The sequence below is a fragment of the Pleurodeles waltl genome, chromosome 9 (assembly GCF_031143425.1).
Source record: "Pleurodeles waltl isolate 20211129_DDA chromosome 9, aPleWal1.hap1.20221129, whole genome shotgun sequence".
Taxonomy (NCBI): Eukaryota; Metazoa; Chordata; class Amphibia; order Caudata; family Salamandridae; genus Pleurodeles; species Pleurodeles waltl.
In genome coordinates this window covers 1,142,327,708-1,142,348,622 of record NC_090448.1, presented here as the reverse complement: position 1 = coordinate 1,142,348,622, position 20,915 = coordinate 1,142,327,708, and the positions used below count along the sequence as shown (strand labels likewise).

General features: G+C 45.3%; 1 protein-coding gene across 9 annotated transcripts in view; it reads left to right on the top strand.

Moving 5' to 3' along the window:
- Positions 1 to 20,915, top strand: part of RBM25 (RNA binding motif protein 25) — a 443,084-nt gene that overhangs the window by 41,367 nt on the left and 380,802 nt on the right. For 7 of the 9 annotated variants that reach the window (XM_069208940.1, XM_069208932.1, XM_069208935.1 and 4 more), the window contains 2 exons: positions 16,181 to 16,295; positions 18,684 to 18,733. In XM_069208940.1, coding sequence (XP_069065041.1) covers positions 16,181 to 16,295; positions 18,684 to 18,733 — 165 coding nt within the window. Of the gene's footprint in view, positions 1 to 16,180; positions 16,296 to 18,683; positions 18,734 to 18,982; positions 19,040 to 20,915 lie in introns of those variants that run through there. The other 2 variants (XM_069208939.1, XM_069208938.1) reach the window with 2 other exon arrangements.

Sequence of the window (20,915 nt, the reverse complement as noted above, 5' to 3'; positions counted from 1 at the left end):
TGCACAAACAGGAACAAAAGTTCACTGAAGCTTGTGCTTCAAATATCAATCCAACCCTTGAGGGGTTATCTCTCATGTGTCCCACCCTACCTAGGGTGGGGACACCAACCGATGTTGGGGGGAGGCTGTGCTGCTCCTGCAGCTCCCCCTGTCTCCTGGTACTCTTTTGGTGGTGGCCCCATCTCCCTGGGACCACCACAGGCGTTTTGGGGGCTCAAATAGCAGCCCCCTGCCCCGCAGAGCATGCTGTAGGGGGTTCCGTTCCCAACCGGACACCCCCGCACGCGACAGAGGATCCCTCGATGGAGGGCGGCCCAGGGAGCCCACCCCTGGCCGCCCCCGCCGGTTCCCTGCACGGCCAGCACCTCCGGGAGCTGCCGCTGGAGCCGGCCTGATGCCTTGGAGCGGGCAGACAGAGCTGCTCGCGGCCGGAGTGCAGCAGCACTCCCCCTTCCTCCTTGCAGCAGGGAGCGCGACGGCGCTCCCCAATGTCGTCGTCTTCTCGGGGCCCTGGGATGGGGTCCAGGGCCCCTCCTCTTTGGTGGGCAGAGCGACGGCACTCTCCAGGCCCTCTTCTGCTCGGGCCCCCGGGATGGGGTCCGGGGCCCCTGCTGGCCACTTTCATGGGGAGCGCGACGGCGCTGCCCGACTTCTGCTTCGGCTGGGGGTGCACGACGGCGCACCCCCACTCCTGCCTCTTCACGGGGCCCCATTTGGCCATCTTCACGGGGAGTGCGACTTTCCTTCTGCTGGGGGGTGCGCGACGGACCCCCCCCCCCCCCCCCCCCCAATTCCTCGCTCCTTCACGCGCTCCCCGGCTTGTCTTCGCCTCCGGGGGCCCCGGGATGGGATCCGTGGCCCCACCCCGCAGTGGGGTGCGCGACCCCCCCCCCCCCCCCCCCCCCCCCCCACACACACACACAAATGTCCAACACTGGACCAGGCTTCACGGGGCCCCTTATCTTCAGAGAGGGGGAGTGTGACGACACTCCCCTTTGCTCCTCTTCCTCATGGGGCAGCCCCCGGCCCACCTGGGGGCACAGTCTCCAGCAGCTGCGGAGCTCCACGCGCTTCGTAGCTGCTTTCCCAAAGGTCGCCATCCTTTGTCTGGTGATATCACGGGCCCCCAAGGGCCGATTTTCATCATTCTTGTCTCGTTCCGCTCCTGGTGACAAGCCCTTGCCACCAGGAGCGCTCTCCTTAGGCCTCCTGTCCTGGAAGGGTCCCAGATCATCAGGGAGCCAGTCCCACTGACTCCTGTGCCAATCTTTCCTCTGGGTTCCCTCTTTTCCTTCTGGGCAGCGCGCTCTCCTTGCGCTAGCCCAGACCTTCCCCCAACTAGTCCTCTTGAGGGGTGGGGGTTGGGGGGGGGGTTAAGGGGGCCAGCTTGCCTGGCCCTGGCATTCGCCTCGCTGGCCTGGAATCCTTCAGGGGCAGAGTCCCAGCCCCAAGGGCAGTCAGGAGGTTCTTCCTTCCAGTTGTCCATGTCGCCCGTCTGCAGTCCCAGTGTCCAGCAGTGAAGCACAGCCAAGAGAGAGAGCTCTCCCCTGTGCAGGACCTTTTAAGTGGGGGCGGAAGTGTGCAGCAGGTCTGCACCTCTGGCCTATCCAGATGTTCCACATCACTTCCTTGCCCCCGTACCCTCCTTCTTGCACAGTCTTCTGGGATAGCTCAAGATGGCATCCTCCAGGAGTTAGTTGCCACATGTGCTCTGAAAGTCTCAGCCCCTCCTCCCTGACATTCCTCGCAGGGCTTCTCCAGCCTGCTCCTGGCACTTAATGACAGCTGGCTGATTGATGCAAGGCCCTGCTCCAGCAACTGGACAGAGCAGTAATTGGCCCTAATCCTGAGCTGAGGCAGAGAAAGAGGACATCCCTGGATGACCCATAAGTTGTACAACTATGCTCTTGTAACCTACTGCATCATTCTTTCCTTTCAGGGTACTTTGGTGTGACTCTGGTCTCGGTGGACCCCAGAGAACTGGAGTTGCACCCTAGGCCCTCCTTTCCCATTGACATTCAATGGAGTATCCCCCCCAATGCAAATATCTTAAGCACCCTGACATTGGCATTGAACTGGGTGTCCCTACAGTGAAAAGACAGTAAGCACACTGACTCTCCCTCACATGTATACACCCCTCTCATGAGACCTACTCCAGGTCACCACCCACTCTGCATAGTTCCTCCTGCACAAGGACTACCTAAGTGCAGTTCTTGGGCTGCGCACTCTAGGAATCCTCCTCCCACAGCCCTCACATGGGTGCACATCCATGCGCACACATGATCACATGTAACCTGCCCAGGGCCTCCTGCCCTGGCTGCGCCAAAGCAGCCTTTCCTTAGCACGGCGACACCAGCGGTAAACACGCGCAGTCCATTTTACCATGTGTTTATTGTGCGGGAGTCACCTCATAGGAGGCTTCCTCACAGTAAACAGTCAAAAACCAAGTGGTCAAAAATCGAAAAATCAGGGCAGACCTGATGGTCAGAACCGTCCTCTAACATCTTGTGTTTCACATGAGAAGTTTGTGCTTTGACTTTAATTCTTGGTGCATGAGAATAGAGCATTGGTGGCAGACGGAAGTCATGCAAAGGCTCGGTTTGTTGTCCGCCTCTGATTCGCATCCCCCTACTCCCACCTTTCATCACCCGAACCCTTCCCTTCCCTGCTGGTTTAGGTGCGGCCCTTGGGCAAGCCACAGAGTTCTTTGTGGCCCCCAAGGAAATGTTTGAGTACCCTTGCTCTATACTGTAATCTTTTCTTCTTTATTCTTCTCTTTAGTTATAGCCATTGCTTTATAAAGTAAATGCTAATTTTATAAAGTAATGGTTTAACATTTGCACTGAAATACCGTGATTAAAAACAAGTGCTCTTGCACACTAACTCACCATTGATTTAATCAGTGAAAATGTGATTGATCTTTGCTAAATAAGTGCATTTTCAGACTTCAGAATCTAAACCCTTGCATTGTCCCTTTTGATTGTGACTATAATGATATTTTTTTCCTTCTTTAGACTGTCCCATTTAAAATGTGAGAGAAAATAGTGATGTGTATTCAAATGTATAAGCTCACAAAATTCAATCCAATTTATTTTTAGGGTAAAAGCTACATATGATCAGTGTGTAAAAGCTCAAAATGTTTCCAGTGCTCACCCACTGATCAAGTTGAACATATGAATACTTTGTAGATTTTTTTTTTCTTCCAAGAATTGATTGTATTTGAATAGGACGTGAATCATCCTGTATTATATTAGTAAGTTTAGCTGACATTATGGTGAAACCAACGTGTATGGTACACTTACATTCCTCATCTTTTTGAATATCTGTGCACCAACATTCCACTGAAACATTTCTTTACAGCTCTCCCACTTCGATGAGGATGGCATAATGCCCATGGCTCCGCATGCAGATTGCATGACGTCAATGGAGCCATAAGAAGCTCTTGTTGGCAATCTGACTTTGTTCCCTGTTTTCCTTGCCAATGACGTGCAACAGTTTTTTCATAGGCCCTACATAATATAGGAATCCTGCACCATTTTTCAAAGGAACTGCAGTGTTGCAGAAAAATCTCTCCTTCAAGGGAGTCTGGGCTCAATCCCTGCAATGTGATGGTCCAGTGTCTACTGATCCTCCTGAAGTCTTAAGACTTGTCTTTGGTGTCTTAGTTTGGACCACAATGTTGGTGCTGGTTCATGTCAAAAGGTGGATCCCAAGACCTCGAAAAAGAGAGAGGTGAAATTCATCATGGTTAGGACAAGAAAGGAGAAAAGAGGACTTCGGAAGTCTCACCTTCTTCCAAAATTGCCGTATCCCCATTCCTCAGTCATCAATGAGGATACATAAGAAGAAGCAGGGTCTTAGTTCCCGGCATTTATCTTCGTGAGAAGTCTCAATTTGGTGTCTCACTCCGTGTCTGAAGTCACCTCTAGATAGAGGTGAGGTGGCTCTGACCTAGTCTCCTGTATCCCTTCTGCTGCCTCTGTTGAGGGCAAGGCAGATTTTGACTCAGCCTGGAAGTCCGGAGGCAGAGGAACTTTCAGTTCCAACTCCTGCTTGGTGGAAGCTGACTCTTTATGATACATCAACACAACATATATCATGCAAAGAGTCCATGGGTTCTCTTACCAGTGGATTGGGGCTCGCTCTAGCAATCCCTATGTGCTCTTTTTGGGGGGTAGGGTGGTTGAGCAGCCTTACTTATCAGAGACGAGTATTAAACATCTGCAAATACTAACACTGTAAATGAGACACGACTCAAGGAGGAGATCGCACCAATTTGCAAAAATAACAAGTATCTTTATATGTTTAGGCACCAGAATCAACATGATCAGGTAAGTTTGTTTTTGCAAGAAAAATACTTTTTGGTTTCAAAAGTCAACAGTGCATTTTTAAGAAAGATTTGTTTTCCTATGGAAGGGTTGGCATCTCTCCTTTGAGTGAAGCAAGATCTTCATACCAAGGGCGGTGGGCTTCTTTGAAGCCCCCTGCTTTGGAATGCAGATTTGCAGGTCATCCAGTTGTTTGGGGTGTTTAAACACGTCTCCCAGAGCAGGCTTTGTTTCAGACTGCCTGATGATCAAGACTTTCACCCTTGTGGGTCAGAAGCATGTCTAGTGGTGGCACGCTGGCTAAATCTAGTCAGTCTGCTCATTGATAGTTGATAGGTTTTCAGGGGGCACCTCGAAGGTGCCCTCTGGAGTAAGTATGAATACATTCATCACTGGAATTAGTGAGGGTTTATCAATACAATATACTTGGTATCAGACATCCCTGTTTTCAATGCAGCCATAATATAACTGGGGAACTCATTGACCAGTGTCCAGCACATATACTAAAAATGGCTTCCCTGTTCACTCCTGTCTAAATCTACAAAGACCTAGCAGGGAAATATCTGCTCTTCCAGATATGACCTTACATGTAATAGAGCTGTAAGGCCTGCTGTATGAACGACTTACATGTATTACATGCAGTATTAGGGAACAGGGTACAAAGGCTGGGTGCCATGTTTTCACTTTTAGCTGCACCAAGTCACACAGCCTGCAATGGCAGTCTGCATGTGCCAGTTGAGGGGTCCCTGGGGGTGACGCAATACACGCTGCAGCTATTGTTAAACCTCTTTGGTGCCCATGCCCTAGGTACCAGGGGTACCATTTACTGTGGGGAAAATGTATTGTTAATTGGGGAACAATTGCACCATTTTTGGGAACGATCTGACACTGGGGACCTGGTTAGCAGGAAACCAGTGCACTTTCAGTCAAAAATTGCATCAATTACCAGGCAAAAAGTGGAGGTGACAATGTCATAAAGGGGCACTTTCCTACACTGCGCACCTCCAACCCCACAACAGACGCAGGAGTATCAGTTTTTCCTGATTCCAGGGCCTCACCCTTTGAATTTCTTAAATGCAATGTACAGCTTTTTTACAGGAGCGTTTACTCAATCTGGCCTGCCTTCTGGCCCCATGGCTCTTCTGTCCTACTCATTGAGTGGTTTTCCACTACAATACCAGACACTTATGTAGATGGCCCTGGTATCCTGACCTCCTCCAGCCCCGAGGAAGGTGACACCTTAGCCAGTAGAAGTTCTGCAGGAGTCAGTGGTGCTGATTGCGCCCGCTCGGACATTGGCTGTTAGCTTCTTCTACACATGTGTCAAAGTCTCTGGTACCGTTGCAGATGTCACCGACAATGGTACTGACTTATCTGGTGCTGTTGTTGAAGTCCAAACATGGGTCTCTAAGGGAGGCGCAGAGTTTTCTGGAAAATTAACTGTATTTTTAGGTGGAGCACGCAAGCACTTTGACCTGTTGTATTTTTGATGGCTTTTAACCACATCCACCTCACGCCCATCACTTTCACACGTTCGTCGGCTTGCCTTTCAAAAATCCCTTTGTCATTGGTAATTGCTTTACGTTTGTCCCTCCTTTAGGCAGTTTTGTTACCGCCTTGCAGACTGACCCTGTTACATGGATAATTGCATGATTGCCAATGTACTTTAGATAGGGTGAACTATTTCTCCCCCTCCCCCTTTTCTCTCACCTTTGTGCTCCATGGCAGCCAAGGCCCTCTCAGCACCAACAGCGCAAGTGGCATCAGTGGTATTGGAGTTCTGGTCACATTGCTCACACTGTTACCTAATCAGTCATTTATTTTGGCTCTCCCCTTCGTGCTCAATAGCTTTCCCAAAAACATTTACATTGATAAAAGCATTACTAAAAAAAAAAAAAAACAGAATTCCACAATGTGGTTCTCCTGGCACAGTGCGAGAACTGATACGACAATATTCACTGCACGCTGAAAAAGTGGCCCCATAACATGTTTGCCCATAACTCAGCCTGTGGTGGTTCTAGGACAATGGGACCACCACCAAAACGTTCAGCATGACACACTTTCTGTTTAGGTCATCTCTGGGTCCCCACACAAGGTTAGTGGAATCCCCAAAATAATCACCCCTCCCACCATTCGGTCCTTTTTTAAGATCTTATAGCTAGAGCTTTTGTTGTTCAGCTTTGAGTAGTTTGTGTTCTAAGGGCCTTGGTATGACAGCAGGCCTACTAGGCCTTACAATGTGTAAGGCACTATGCCCTCTAGGGGCTAAATATTCAGTTGCACTACATTACTTTGTGCCCTTTTATTTTCCTGTAATTATGGTTTCTAGGGGCTAATTATATGGTTACATGGCCATGTTTCTTACAAATGATATTTGTATTGTGTGCTCTAGGGGCTGTTCTGAGCATTAGTCTAATGCCAAACTTTTATTTGTGATAAGTTTTAATTGGGTTTATATAATTGTTTGTTTTTAATAATATCTCCTTATTGCAATTATGACCATGATTCAGGCCAACTTAACATCCTTATTACACTGACTGAACACTCTTGATAAGTTTGGATGATCCTTCTAGTTTATTTCTCTTGTTACTCCTCTGTGACTGCATTGTTTTGAGAATTGTTAGCCAGCCAGCATCTCTGATGGTGGGGTGGTGAAAGTAGTATTCTTTTGGAATTAGCATGGCAGGTTCAAATTGGGATGCCAACTGGCAACGTTTTCATTTTTCTCTGCATATGGAGGAAGAGGTAAATGAAAGTGCTTTGGTTTGTTGCAGGGCCACTGGAATTATATGACCGGAAAAGACCAACCAAATTATGAGGCAGGGTTGAAAAATTCATGTGGCAGGAAAAGTCAAGTTATGAATTGATGCCAATAGTTCTAGCTGAAGCAAAGGCGAGACCCATACACTTGTAAATGCTTGTTTTGGAGTAAGTGACCCTCATCTGGAGGAAGAGGAGGAAATTGTTGCTCCAGAGTTTGAAGGACTGGAGGTAGAGTGGATTAAACCCCTTGGGCCCCAGAGTGGGAGTTGTTGCCTAAAGGCCATCCTCCTCCTGAGGTGACTTTGTGCCATTCAGTGGTTAAGAAGGCCACTAATATGTTGGAATTTCCTTTTTCTTCAACTGAACCAGTCTAATTTGTGGACTGAGGTACTACATTCTTCTGCCCCTTCATCAGGGCCTTTTATTATATTTTTAATGAGGCATGGACTGAGCCTATTCTGGAGATATGGCAGCAACCTGTCATCCTCTGCAGTATTTGGTGGCACAGGCTTTCTTTTCTGTTGACCCCTGGGTCTTTTCCGACAACTCCTGCGGAAATTAAAAGAAAGAAAATAGAACAGTAAGTGTTTTCCTAGCAGTAAGGCTTTAAAGTCGACCAATGCATCCTGTTGGTTGGGTCGATACATTCATGAACTAATTAAGTTAGCCAAAACCGTTGTCCCTAAGTTGCCTGAGGATGGTCAGTGGTACTTTACAGAATGGTTGACCAACTTTCAGGCTGCTGCAGGACTAGTCCTTAAGTCTTGCCTGGATGTGGCTGATTCGGTGGCTACAGCGATGGAGGCTCTGGTTTCTTGCAGGATGTGCAGGCTACACTGAAGGTTTTGCCGTTTGATGGGTTGAGGCTGTTTGGAACCAAGGCTGTTTCTTCCTTGGAGAGATTCAAGGACATCAAGGCAACTGCAAGCTTTTTGGGCCTTCAAACACAGCTTAGAAATTGCAGGCAAGTAGGAAGCTTCTGGGGGTTTGGCTGGAACATTTACTTTTGTGGAAAGCAGCAGTACCAGCAACAACAGTAATAGAGGGCGTGGCAAACGTAGACTAAGAGCCATCCATATACCATCGTTGCAGATAAGCCCTAGTTTTGCCATCTTGAAGCATGCTTTGCTGGTAGAAGGAAAGATGTGCCATTTCCTACCATAGAGATCTATAACATCTGATCAGTTTGTGTAGGATGTAGTAGAAAATAGGTCCACCCTACCCTTCCAAGAAATCCCCGACCCTTTCCTCTCCAACAAGGGTTTTGTTAAGAAGAACATCTTTTACTTCAACAGGCAGTCCAATTCATACTCAAAAAAGAGATGGTTCCAGAGCAGGAACAGGAACAGGGATGCTGTTCCCAGTACTTCACGATTCCCAAAAAGGGCGGTCGTTTGACTCCAATCCTGGACCTCTGGATTTTGAACTGGTTCCTCGTGCACAGGTTTGTCTTGCATTGGGGAAGGAAGACTGGATGGTCTTGATCGATTTGCAAGATTCAGTTTCATGTTCCCCTTCTGCAGTTGCACAGGAAGTATCTCTGCTTTATGTTGTCTTTTCAGCATTACTAGTTTACGGTCCTTTGTTTGGTCCTACGTCCACACCCCAAGTCTTCACAAAGGTGATGAATGTGGTCACAGCACATCTCAGAAGGTGGGGAGTACCAGTATTCCCTTACCTGGATGACTTGCTGATCAAAGCCAAATCTCCAGAGTTGGTGTTGCTTAACTTGCTGTGGACAACTAAGTTGTTGTCCAACCTGGGCTTTTCCATCAACAAACCCAAGTCCCACCTAGAGTGCTCTCAGCTCACTCTGTTCATAGGGGGCAGTACTAGACACTACGCTGACTTGTGCTTACCCTCCACCTCAGAGGATTCTGGACATTTGGGCTATGATTTTAGTGTTTCAGAATGGAGTTTTGGTTCTGATCCTGAAGGCTTGCGTCTGATAGCCTTCTGCATTCTGTTGGTCACCCATGCACGCTGGCACATGAGGGCCCTGCAGTGGTACCCTGCAGGCAGTGGTTTCAACACAACAAAGATCTCAAGGAGTCTGTCAGGGTCTCCAGAGACATTGCAGCACATTTTCAAGTGATGGGGTATGTCTGATAATCTGTCTCCAGGGAAGCTGTTTTGCCCTCCACCTCTGGGGTGGGGAGCTCATCTCTGGGGCCTAGAGATCAAAGCACTTTGGTCTCCAGAAGAAAGATTGTTTCATATCAGTCTTTTGGAATTGCGGGTGATATGTCTGGCTCTCAGGGTCTTCCTGCCTTTCATTTGCAGTCAGTTGGTGCGGGTCGTAACAGACAATACTACCGCAATGTGGTACATAAACAGGAAGAAGCAGAGCTGTTCCTTCTTTGCAGAGGAGCGCTAAGACTCTGGTCCTGAAATTGGGACCATCATATTTGCATCATGGCAAATTACTTTTCTGAACATGTGTGCGGACCCTCTGTCTGTCTGCGTTTTTCAGCCAACCACAAGTGATGTCTCCATCCGAGAGTGGTTCTGCACATATGATTATTGGGGACCCCTCAGATGGACCATTTTTGTGCCACTCTGGAAAACACACACTGATTCTCTCCCCAACCCACCCCCCATAATGTCCTTGATTCCTTGAGTTCTGAGGAAGATTCGCCTAGGCCAGGCCCAATCAATTCATATTAACTCCAGATTGGCCTTGAAGGGTGTGGTGCACAGATCTTCACATCTCACTGTGCCCTCAGCTTCTCCTTCCTCACAGGGCAGACTTCCTGTTGCAGGTGCCCATTTGTCTGGTGTTTTGCACTTTCCGTAGTGCAGCATGGTTGTGCAGTTGCAACAGTTAAGTGATATTTTTCTGCCCTTTCAACTTTTTGTTCACCCGATCAACCTTCTGTAAGTCTGCTATAGTGTTATGGTTTATTAAGGGACTTTGTAACAAATATCCTCCCACCCAGTTTATTATGCCTCGGTGGGATCTTAATTTGGTACTAACTTAACTCGTGGGTTCTCAGTTTGAATCCTTACGTAGTTGTCCTTTAAGACTTGTTACTTGCAAAATGATTTTTCTGGTCCTCAAAACGTCTGTTAAACAAGTCACAGGCGTTAAGGGGAAATCCTCCCTTCACAACTTTCTATGCACATAAATTGATATTGAGACCCAGAGGTACTTCCAGGCCAAAGGAAGTTACTCCTGGAGTATCCAGAGTTACTCCTTTCCACTTGGGTCAGACTGTCACCTTTCCTACCCTCCACCACATCCATAAGAAGGAAAGATCCTAAAAGGGCTGTTAGTTTAGGACACGTGATCTCCTTTTATGCATTGCTTAGATGGATTATCTTGTGCAATAAAGATCTGCTATGCCATGGCTAACAGAAAACTACCAGAAGGTATTGGAGCTCATTCTGCTAGAGCTAAGTAGTCGTCTTCTGCTTTAGCTAGAGGTGTCCCTGTAGTTGACATCTGTAAAGCAGCAACTTGGGCCTCTCTCCATGCGTTTGCGAAGCACTATTGCTTAGAGCTGTAAAGAAAAGGTTCTGTGGAGAACTGCCACATTGGGATATTCAAAATGTGAGTGTCCCACGGGTAGACACTGTAGCCACCTCAATGAGCATTACTGAAGGTAAGAATTCTTTCTGACAATGTCTTTGGCTTTGCATTTGTGGAATCCATCTAGATTGTTGAATGTTGCCATCTCCATTTGGCTTTTGGTGCAGTTCCTTTAAGGTAATTCTCAGCCATTCACCTTTTTAGTAACTCCTATGCTAATTAGGACTTGATACATTTGCTATTCTAAGCACTGTTCCGGTGCGGTCTTGTCATATGCAGACCGTACTGATGAATGCTCGGGAAAACCTCAGCAGAGGAAAATCTGATGTATACCATTCTAGTATTGCAGTGGGTTGATGTGTAGTAATATTTTTTCTGCAGTTTCCCCAAACGTAAAATGGCAGTTGTAGAGATTTACATATTTTGTACAGTTTGACAAGACTAGCTTTATGCTTATGCAGTTATCTTTTGTTAGTGTGACATCCAGTAACCGTTAGGATGTTACACACCCCTGTCTATAGTTCTACTTTGTACATAGACCATACTTGACACCATTTTTTTTTTTTTTTTGTGGAATGCCATGCAGAATGTATGTAGCTGGTGTGAAAATGTGTGGTAAGAGTGCACTAAGTGCTGTTTAGGATCTATGGCATATGGACATCTTTAAGGCATCCATGCCTCCCAATCTTTGAAAGTTTCCAAGGGATACAAATACGTGTGATTGGAGTCCGCTTGAGTTTGCCGTATGGTTAGTTTCTAATGCACTAACCAATGCACTGAGGTGCTGCTATAAGATAAGCTCCAGTGTTGTCTCTTGACTAGGGTATTACTTAAAAATCCATTCCTGTCCTCCACCCCCACTTTAATCTTAAACACGCACTCTAGCTGTAGGAAGTTGGCTCTGTATGTGCTATTTCAAAGTAAGGAATAGCATGCACAGAGTCCAAGGGTTCCCCTTAGAGGTAAAATAGTGGTAAAAATAGATAATACCAATGCTCTATTTTGTGGTAGTGTGGTCGAGCAGTAGGCTTATCCAAGGAGTAGTGTTAAGCATTTGTTGTACATACACATAGACAATAAATGAGGTACACACACTCGGAGACAAATCCAGCCAATAGGTTTTTGTATAGAAAAATATCTTTTCTTAGTTTATTTTAAGAACCACAGGTTCAAATTCTACATGTAATATCTCATTCGAAAGGTATTGCAGGTAAGTACTTTAGGAACTTCAAATCATCAAAATTGCATGTATACTTTTCAAGTTATTCACAAATAGCTGTTTTAAAAGTGGACACTTAGTGCAATTTTCACAGTTCCTAGGGGAGGTAAGTATTTGTTAGGTTAACCAGGTAAGTAAGACACTTACAGGGCTTAGTTCTTGGTCCAAGGTAGCCCACCGTTTGGGGTTCAGAGCAACCCCAAAGTCACCACACCAGCAGCTCAGGGCCGGTCAGGTGCAGAGTTCAAAGTGGTGCCCAAAACACATAGGCTAGAATGGAGAGAAGGGGGTGCCCCGGTTCCGGTCTGCTTGCAGGTAAGTACCCGCGTCTTCGGAGGGCAGACCAGGGGGGTTTTGTAGGGCACCGGGGGGGACACAAGCCCACACAGAAATTTCACCCTCAGCAGCGCGGGGGCGGCCGGGTGCAGTGTAGAAACAAGCGTCGGGTTCGCAATGTTAGTCTATGAGAGATCTCGGGATCTCTTCAGCGCTGCAGGCAGGCAAGGGGGGGGATTCCTCGGGGAAACCTCCACTTGGACAAGGGAGAGGGACTCCTGGGGGTCACTTCTCCAGTGAAAGTCCGGTCCTTCAGGTCCTGGGGGCTGCGGGTGCAGGGTCTCTCCCAGGCGTCGGGACTTTAGGTTCAAAGAGTCGCGGTCAGGGGAAGCCTCGGGATTCCCTCTGCAGGCGGCGCTGTGGGGGCTCAGGGGGGACAGGTTTTGGTACTCACAGTATCAGAGTAGTCCTGGGGTCCCTCCTGAGGTGTCGGATCTCCACCAGCCGAGTCGGGGTCGCCGGGTGCAGTGTTGCAAGTCTCACGCTTCTTGCGGGGAGCTTGCAGGGTTCTTTAAAGCTGCTGGAAACAAAGTTGCAGCTTTTCTTGGAGCAGGTCCGCTGTCCTCGGGAGTTTCTTGTCTTTTCGAAGCAGGGGCAGTCCTCAGAGGATGTCGAGGTCGCTGGTCCCTTTGGAAGGCGTCGCTGGAGCAGGATCTTTGGAAGGCAGGAGACAGGCCGGTGAGTTTCTGGAGCCAAGGCAGTTGTCGTCTTCTGGTCTTCCGCTGCAGGGGTTTTCAGCTGGGCAGTCCTTCTTCTTGTAGTTGCAGGAATCTACTTTTCTAGGGTTCAGGGTAGCCCTTAAATACTAAATTTAAGGGCGTGTTTAGGTCCGGGGGGTTAGTAGCCAATGGCTACTAGCCCTGAGGGTGGGTACACCCTCTTTGTGCCTCCTCCCAAGGGGAGGGGGTCACAATCCTAACCCTATTGGGGGAATCCTCCATCTGCAAGATGGAGGATTTCTAAAAGTCAGAGTCACCTCAGCTCAGGACACCTTAGGGGCTGTCCTGACTGGCCAGTGACTCCTCCTTGTTGCTTTCTTTGTTCCCTCCAGCCTTGCCGCCAAAAGTGGGGGCCGTGGCCGGAGGGGGCGGGCAACTCCACTAAGCGGGAGTGCCCTGCTGGGCTGTGACAAAGGGGTGAGCCTTTGAGGCTCACCGCCAGGTGTTACAGCTCCTGCCTGGGGGAGGTGTTAGCATCTCCACCCAGTGCAGGCTTTGTTACTGGCCTCAGAGTGACAAAGGCACTCTCCCCATGGGGCCAGCAACATGTCTCTAGTGTGGCAGGCTGCTGGAACTAGTCAGCCTACACAGACAGTCGGTTAAGTTTCAGGGGGCACCTCTAAGGTGCCCTCTGGGGTGTATTTTGCAATAAAATGTACACTGGCATCAGTGTGCATTTATTGTGCTGAGAAGTTTGATACCAAACTTCCCAGTTTTCAGTGTAGCCATTATGGTGCTGTGGAGTTCGTGTTTGACAGACTCCCAGACCATATACTCTTATGGCTACCCTGCACTTACAATGTCTAAGGTTTTGTTTAGACACTGTAGGGGTACCATGCTCATGCACTGGTACCCTCACCTATGGTATAGTGCACCCTGCCTTGGGGCTGTAAGGCCTGCTAGAGGGGTGTCTTACCTATACTGCATAGGCAGTGAGAGGCTGGCATGGCACCCTGAGGGGAGTGCCATGTCGACTTACTCGTTTTGTCCTCACTAGCACACACAAGCTGGTAAGCAGTGTGTCTGTGCTGAGTGAGAGGTCTCCAGGGTGGCATAAGACATGCTGCAGCCCTTAGAGACCTTCCTTGGCATCAGGGCCCTTGGTACTAGAAGTACCAGTTACAAGGGACTTATCTGGATGCCAGGGTCTGCCAATTGTGGATACAAAAGTACAGGTTAGGGAAAGAACACTGGTGCTGGGGCCTGGTTAGCAGGCCTCAGCACACTTTCAATTGTAAACATAGCATCAGCAAAGGCAAAAAGTCAGGGGGCAACCATGCCAAGGAGGCATTTCCTTACACTAGCTATTTGTATAATTTATTAGGCACGAAAGTCTGTACAGTGATTTAATTATATATTAACTAAGGAACAAGAGTATCCTTACTCATGCCTGTAGAGCAACCCTGTTGCCTTGATATGGGATACTGTAATCTGGGCTGAGATTCACAACAGAGTAGTGTAATGACCATATAAAGAAATTCTGCCTTGGACCTCTATATTGTCTCAAAACATCTTGGTGATTGGCAGTATCCTGCTACTGCACAACAGGTGGTATACTATCTGATACATACAAGTTTAAGTGCTACAATTGAAATGCACATTTTTGTGGTCTCTATTGGTCTGCTCTCTGGTGTTGCATATTTTGAAAAATCTTTGTCTTGGTATTAGCTGCTGTTTTGACAGCTCAACTGGCCTATTTATTTTCCTTTTTGAGGCTATAATTATGCGCACCTCCTACTTTTGGATGAAATATTATCCTTTTGTTATTTGGTAACCTCTATTTATTACCTTTGCATCAGTCTGTTGGTGCTGCGTTCAATAAAGAAGTGTTAAATGGTTTAAGTCTGTTTGATTTGCTGCTCCATCTTAAACAGCACATAGATATAGAGCATTGCTTTCAAATTGCCATAGTTGCTTTCTTCAGCAGTCTAATGAATGCATAAATCTGAAGAGGCGGTATGAAAAAAAATCCTCTGCATTCTTTATCTCTGGATAGCAGTTCCTGTGACAGTGACACTAATTATGTATTAGTTTTGGTGTACCATCACTACAAAAATATTTGAGTCGCCAAATACAACAGAACAGTCTACGTTAAGCATACTTTCTGTTGAATTGCGACCTAGAGAGATTACATTGGAAGATTGAACATCGTGAAATTTAATAAAATGGTTGGAAGTAGATAGGTAAGCTTTTGAGGGGAGTTATAATTTTGGTTTAGGTGAAGATGGGATTTTTAGTAAGAGGAGTTCAGTATTAAGTAGACGAAGAGTTCCACAGCTTGGTTAGAGCAGAGTTGTATAATATGATGGGAGAAGTAGAACAATGCCCAGTGACCTTTTTCATAGTTGTGATCTGCACTGATCATCTGATGTATAGTTTGCCTAGCCTTTTTTGTGCCAATTTAGATCCGGAAATGAATGTAAGAAATATGTTTTGATACATGATCAATGTTTAAAATCTGTTTTTAAAGTTGCAACCTCACTTTCGATAAGTAAACCAACTCTTGAGTCAGATTTGAGTGCTCATTCTATACTTCAGATAAAAGGGTTTTTGTGCAGTCATGTAGAATACTACTTTGCATATGTAGATTTTGATATTTTTCTCATTTAAATTTTGACAACTCAAGTGCTGCTTATCTACGTGCAGTCTTTGTTAAAATCGTAATCTAAGGGTTTTGCTGGTTCCTAGTTTGCACTTTTCCATTGTAATATTCCATCTTTGTCATTAATAGAAATCTACCTATGCTTGTGTGAGTCTTGGTCTGTAGTGATGCACATGCACAGTATTGAAAGTGTTTAAACCTATAGTCTGTAATAGAGCGTGTCACAATATGAGCAATGCGGTTTTGCGGGTCTCCCAAACAAATGTCATTACATAATGTAACAACAAAAGCCATGCAAGAATCCGGATTTCCTGTCTAAAATCTCCATGAACCATTTTGTATTAAAGAACTCCACCTGACCCCTCCCCCCAACCCCTATCCCCTCCAACCCCTATCCCCTCCATTTCAAATCATCCAGTTTTAGACCCTGCAGCAATTCCCATTTCAGTAGATTCTCTCGCCCCAGTGTTGGGGGATAACTATCATGTATCATGACAACTCCCCTCCCCCCGTAGCTGTAAGGTCATCTGGCACATTATCGTCCAGCCTCCCCTTCACATTCATGCTGAAGTACTGCAGTCTGAGCTGTTTTTCGTTTAGCTTTTGTTCTTATGTATCTTTCGTTTGTGAACTCTATGAATTATGCATAACCCCCATTTCTTTCTCTTCTTTTTGTTTCAGGTTGCCACAATGTCTTTCCCGCCACATATGAACCGACCACCAATGGGAATTCCAACTTTACCTCCTGGAATTCCACCTCCTCAATTTCCTGGTTTCCCTCCTCCTGTACCTCCCGGTAAGTTTGTAAATAACATGCTTAAGAAAATGTATTTTTGGAATTGTATTTGATTTGGATTACAACAGTGTACTCATTTTTGTGTACCAGTGTTAATCATACTTTTAGTTTTTCTCTAGTTCTAGAGGAATCTAGTTAAATAGGTGTCACTCTTTAGATAAAAACAGAGTTTGATTTGCAAAGAGCACAGTTGTGTTAACATAAAGCACTAGTCGGTACTGAACAATATCAACTTTCTTAAGCAGTATTAAATTTACCTTCATAGGTGTACATAGTAACGTCAAAAACAGTGTTCAGTACACTAGTACAAGGTCTTGCACCCTCACGAGCATCTGAGGTGGATGATCATCGCAACCACCCCTGAATGTTGAAGTGTAACAGGTCTCCTCCTTGCCCTTCTATGTTTTCTTGTTTGTGTGTTTTATATTGCAACCAGACCTTTCACATATATGGATTTTGTTATGTATTGTAGATGTTGGCTTTTCCATAGCATAGCTGTTTGAGATTTTGGTCTACCAGACTTGTAAGGGTGGAATAAGTCGATCACAAAATCTAGCGGCCAACAGCAAGTGTGGGAATGGTTTATCCATGGATGTTTTGTGAGGGTAAACGGTCTTCTATTTCAGGGGATCACTGTTTGAATAGTAAGCACTGGATATTCCCTCCCACTTGAGGGTTCCTGGAGCACTTTTTCCAAAGCTGCATTTTGTGGAACATCTTTGTGTTACTTCAGATTCAGTAAGACATAGAAGAGTGGAGAGCATTACAAGGATGAAGGCAAGAAGACGTCACTCTGAGTTTGATTCAGAGTATTCCTGGACTTATTCACCTTCTAGATCAGCTTCTCCAGTCCTTATAACAAACTTGCCTTTTCCTCTGCCAACAGCTCCTCCTTCCTCCCCTTTCACCTCAGCCTCCTATGATGACTACACCACCAGTGACCATTCCTGTGGTGCTTTCTTCACCGAGCGGTCATTAAAGAGTGCCACAAGATTCGGGAGCCCCTCATCAAAACATTCCAGATAGTCAACTTGACATTCTGGATGTAGTTATGGTTATAGGTCAAAGCAGAGAACTCATTCACCCATATTGCTCTGGATCACTGACCTAGTTGCTGACATTCATGATGTGCACTGGATTCCACATCCTGACAGCTATAGTCCAGGATCTACTGCTGATCCTCATTTGCAGTAAGATACACTACTTTGCTAACTGACTCTCCTACGAGCAACAAGACTTCTGTTCAAAAAGTTCTTATGAGAGGGGCAAGCAAACTGAATATCCCTCTTCTAGCTGCAGCATACTCCACTTCTGTTATTTTTGAGACACTACACCAATGTTTGTATCAAGAACTTTATTACCATTGGTTCCGGGTCTCTTTGAACCTGCCATGAAGTTGTTTTTGACTCCAACCTCTGTCAAGGCGACCCCTGCTCCTCTTCAAAAGAAATACTTACAGAACAGGACACATTGTACCTCTGCATGGCTTCTCCTCTCGTTTCAGGCATTGTATTGACTGTTTGGAAACTTCACACCCCTGCTCCTCCAGAGAAAGAGCTAAAAGCTGGATTCAGTGAGTAGGAAGGTATGTGGCACAATCACCATTATTATGAATTCTGCATGTGCCCTTGCACTCTTAGGGGTGTGGAACCTGTCACTGTGAGACTTATTACACCAGTTCGTAATCAACTTTCCAAGAGACAGATGTTAGAGCTTCAAAGAGAGAAAGGGTGTCATGATATCCAAACAAGTCATCAGTGTTGTGGCAGATAAATCTCTTCTCACAGCCCATGGATTGAGTCATGGCCTTTTAGCCTTTTCCTAGCTAAGACTTGCAGGTCTGAAACACTAAGCACAGGATTTTGAACCTTCTTTTTTTGTGAAGCACTTTATTTGGCTCGAATGCAGATGATATCTCTAAAATAGAAATGAATTGGACACTTTGAAATCAGTTGGTTTGGAGGAAAGAAAGGGGTATAGGAAACACTCCTCTAACCATATGGCAATTCTTACCCTTGGAGGGTTCAAACACCCTCTAGGTCAACACCACCACCTGAGGCAACATCAGCATAGACACCAATCCAGCAGTTGGCCTCAGCCACTAAACCTACTGTTGGTGGCAAGCAATTAGTTCCCACTCCCCCCAACCCTCCCCACCAACTGGGTGGATAGACGTTTTGGTGCATCTTTAAGTAGGATGAGTAGTGTGTGGTGGTATATGAATAAAAACTAGTTGTTCCTGTTACTAGAATGGTAATGTTCATCCCCACAGAGACATTTCATGGTGAGTAATTGTACACAATAGTATAACTTAGTAATTTTGACAAACCTTGCTCATGTGTAGGTATCGACTAAAACATTCATTTTGTTTTTCACTTTTTTTTTTAGGGACCCCAATGATTCCCGTACCAATGAGCCTAATGGCTCCAGCTCCAACTGTAAGTTCATTTCCATACAATACTTTTGTAATTTTCAAGCTTTTAGCTGGCCATAACTGGTCAGCAAACCAAAGGAGATGTTGTAGTTGTCATCTTTGCTGTGGTTCAATGTAAAGGATTGGTCAATGTTCATAATGGTTGTTCCCTTTTGGCAGCTTAAACTTGATCTGTGTGAAATGAGATGGTGCTGGCCGTCTAGTTCCTAATGGACAGGTACCTGCATCGTGAAACCATCATCAGAATTGAATGAGGAGATTTCACAGAATGGAAGCGCGTGGTTTCGCCTGCATTATACACTCCCAACAGGTCTAAATTTCACATTTGATTCAGGTTAACTGATATTAAACTAAGGTGACACTGTATATCTCGGTTTTACGCACATTTGGCACAATTGTATATTTATACAGGTTCCAGATAACACAAGGGGTAGAATGTGCTTACGTTTCACTTAACTGCAACTGTTGAATATTGCAGGATATTGTAAGCACAATTTCTTTTCCATGCTTGGGTCATCTATACAGTTGTCAAATCAGGTGACATTTGATTCACTTGCTATTTCAGTTCTGTTTTACAAAAAATATTGTGTTTACAGAACACCTGGTTTACAGAGTTACTTTCCAGTTGCTTACCTGGAGGCATATCTGGCAAATATGTTTCTTTATTTTTTTAGGTGGCAGTGACCTATATTATATATTCTATTTATTTTGGTGCTGCCACTAAAACTATAATTCACAGAAAATGGCAGCTTCAAGGTTCATCTCCAAATCAAAATAGGCTATGACTTTTACTATGTGGCTGTTATTGCCCCGTGATGTGCTCGAGGGTCTCCCTGCTGATTTCTTGGGCAAAAAGTTTTTAGCAGGATGTCCACATCATATGCAACTCATAGATTGTAATGGTGATCAAATAATGTTGTGGTCCTCCTTCATGCCAAATGCTTGTTCAGCTCTGCATTTTTCAAACCCCCTTTTAATGAACCTGTTAAAATTGGATAGCCCGGTTCATAGAGCTCTCTTATCAACAATGTCTGTAGTATTCAAAAACGTATTAAACAGAATTCCGAATACCATCAGCTGTGTGAAGAATGGAAATGCCCGCCCTATTTTATCTTTTAAAGATGGAAAAATATTAAATATATTGAGTGATAGGTGACTCTAACCTGATTCAAACCCAGGCGCAGACTTAATTAAAACACTTTACTGGTACTCAGAAGCATTTCATTATGCAAGTGATCTGTGTACTTTTTAGCAGTCGTTTCAGGGTTCACATTGGCTTGATTGCAAAAAGTCTACACTATTAGCACACCTTTTCCTGTATGACTGAATAAGTATATTTGGGATGCTTTTTTGAGTGTTTCACATTGACTAACATTTGCATACTAGCGAGTTGCAACGTTGTTTACCATTAAGGCACATCTGACCTGGCAACCAATGTATTGATTGACCTATAGGACTACAGATAATGTGCAAGTACACATGAGATGCATTTGCTTGAAAGATAGGTAATTACAATAGATTTGATCTGATAATTAGTTTTATAAAGTGCTCTAAAGCCCTGCGGCTTCTGTATACTTTAGACAGTATTATCCCGGTTCCTGAAAAGCAGAGTTTTAATAGATTTCCTGAAGGACAAAATATGTGGGCTGCTCTTAGTGGACATGGGACTAGACAGTTCTACAATTTTGCAGTGCCCAAAATAAAGTTTGGTCTTGGGGAATCACAAGAGACTTTGCTGCGGAGGATCTGAGTTTTCTAGAGCGGTTGTAGCAGATTAATCTGTCTTGCAGGTAGTTTGGGCCAACATTGTGTAGTGCCTTAGAGGCTTATGAGCAAAACCTTAAATTCAATTTGTATTCCTACTGGGAGTCAATGGAACTTGGTCAGGGCCCCAGACACAAAATGATGTTTGGGAATTCCCAAAAGAATCCATGCTCAAGCACTTTGCAGCATCTGATGTTTGAGGAGGAGCCTTTTAAAAAAAAAATATATATATATTATTATTTTTAATTGTATTTTTTGGAATATTCAAAAGTAACACATTGTCATTATCCAGTTTGGGCAAGCTAATGCCGTCACTGCAGTTTTTTTATGATCAGGATGAATGAACAAATCTTTCTAATAATTCTCAATGTAGAATACAGATCAAACTAGGACAGTGACATGATCTTCAAAGTTTTTTTTTT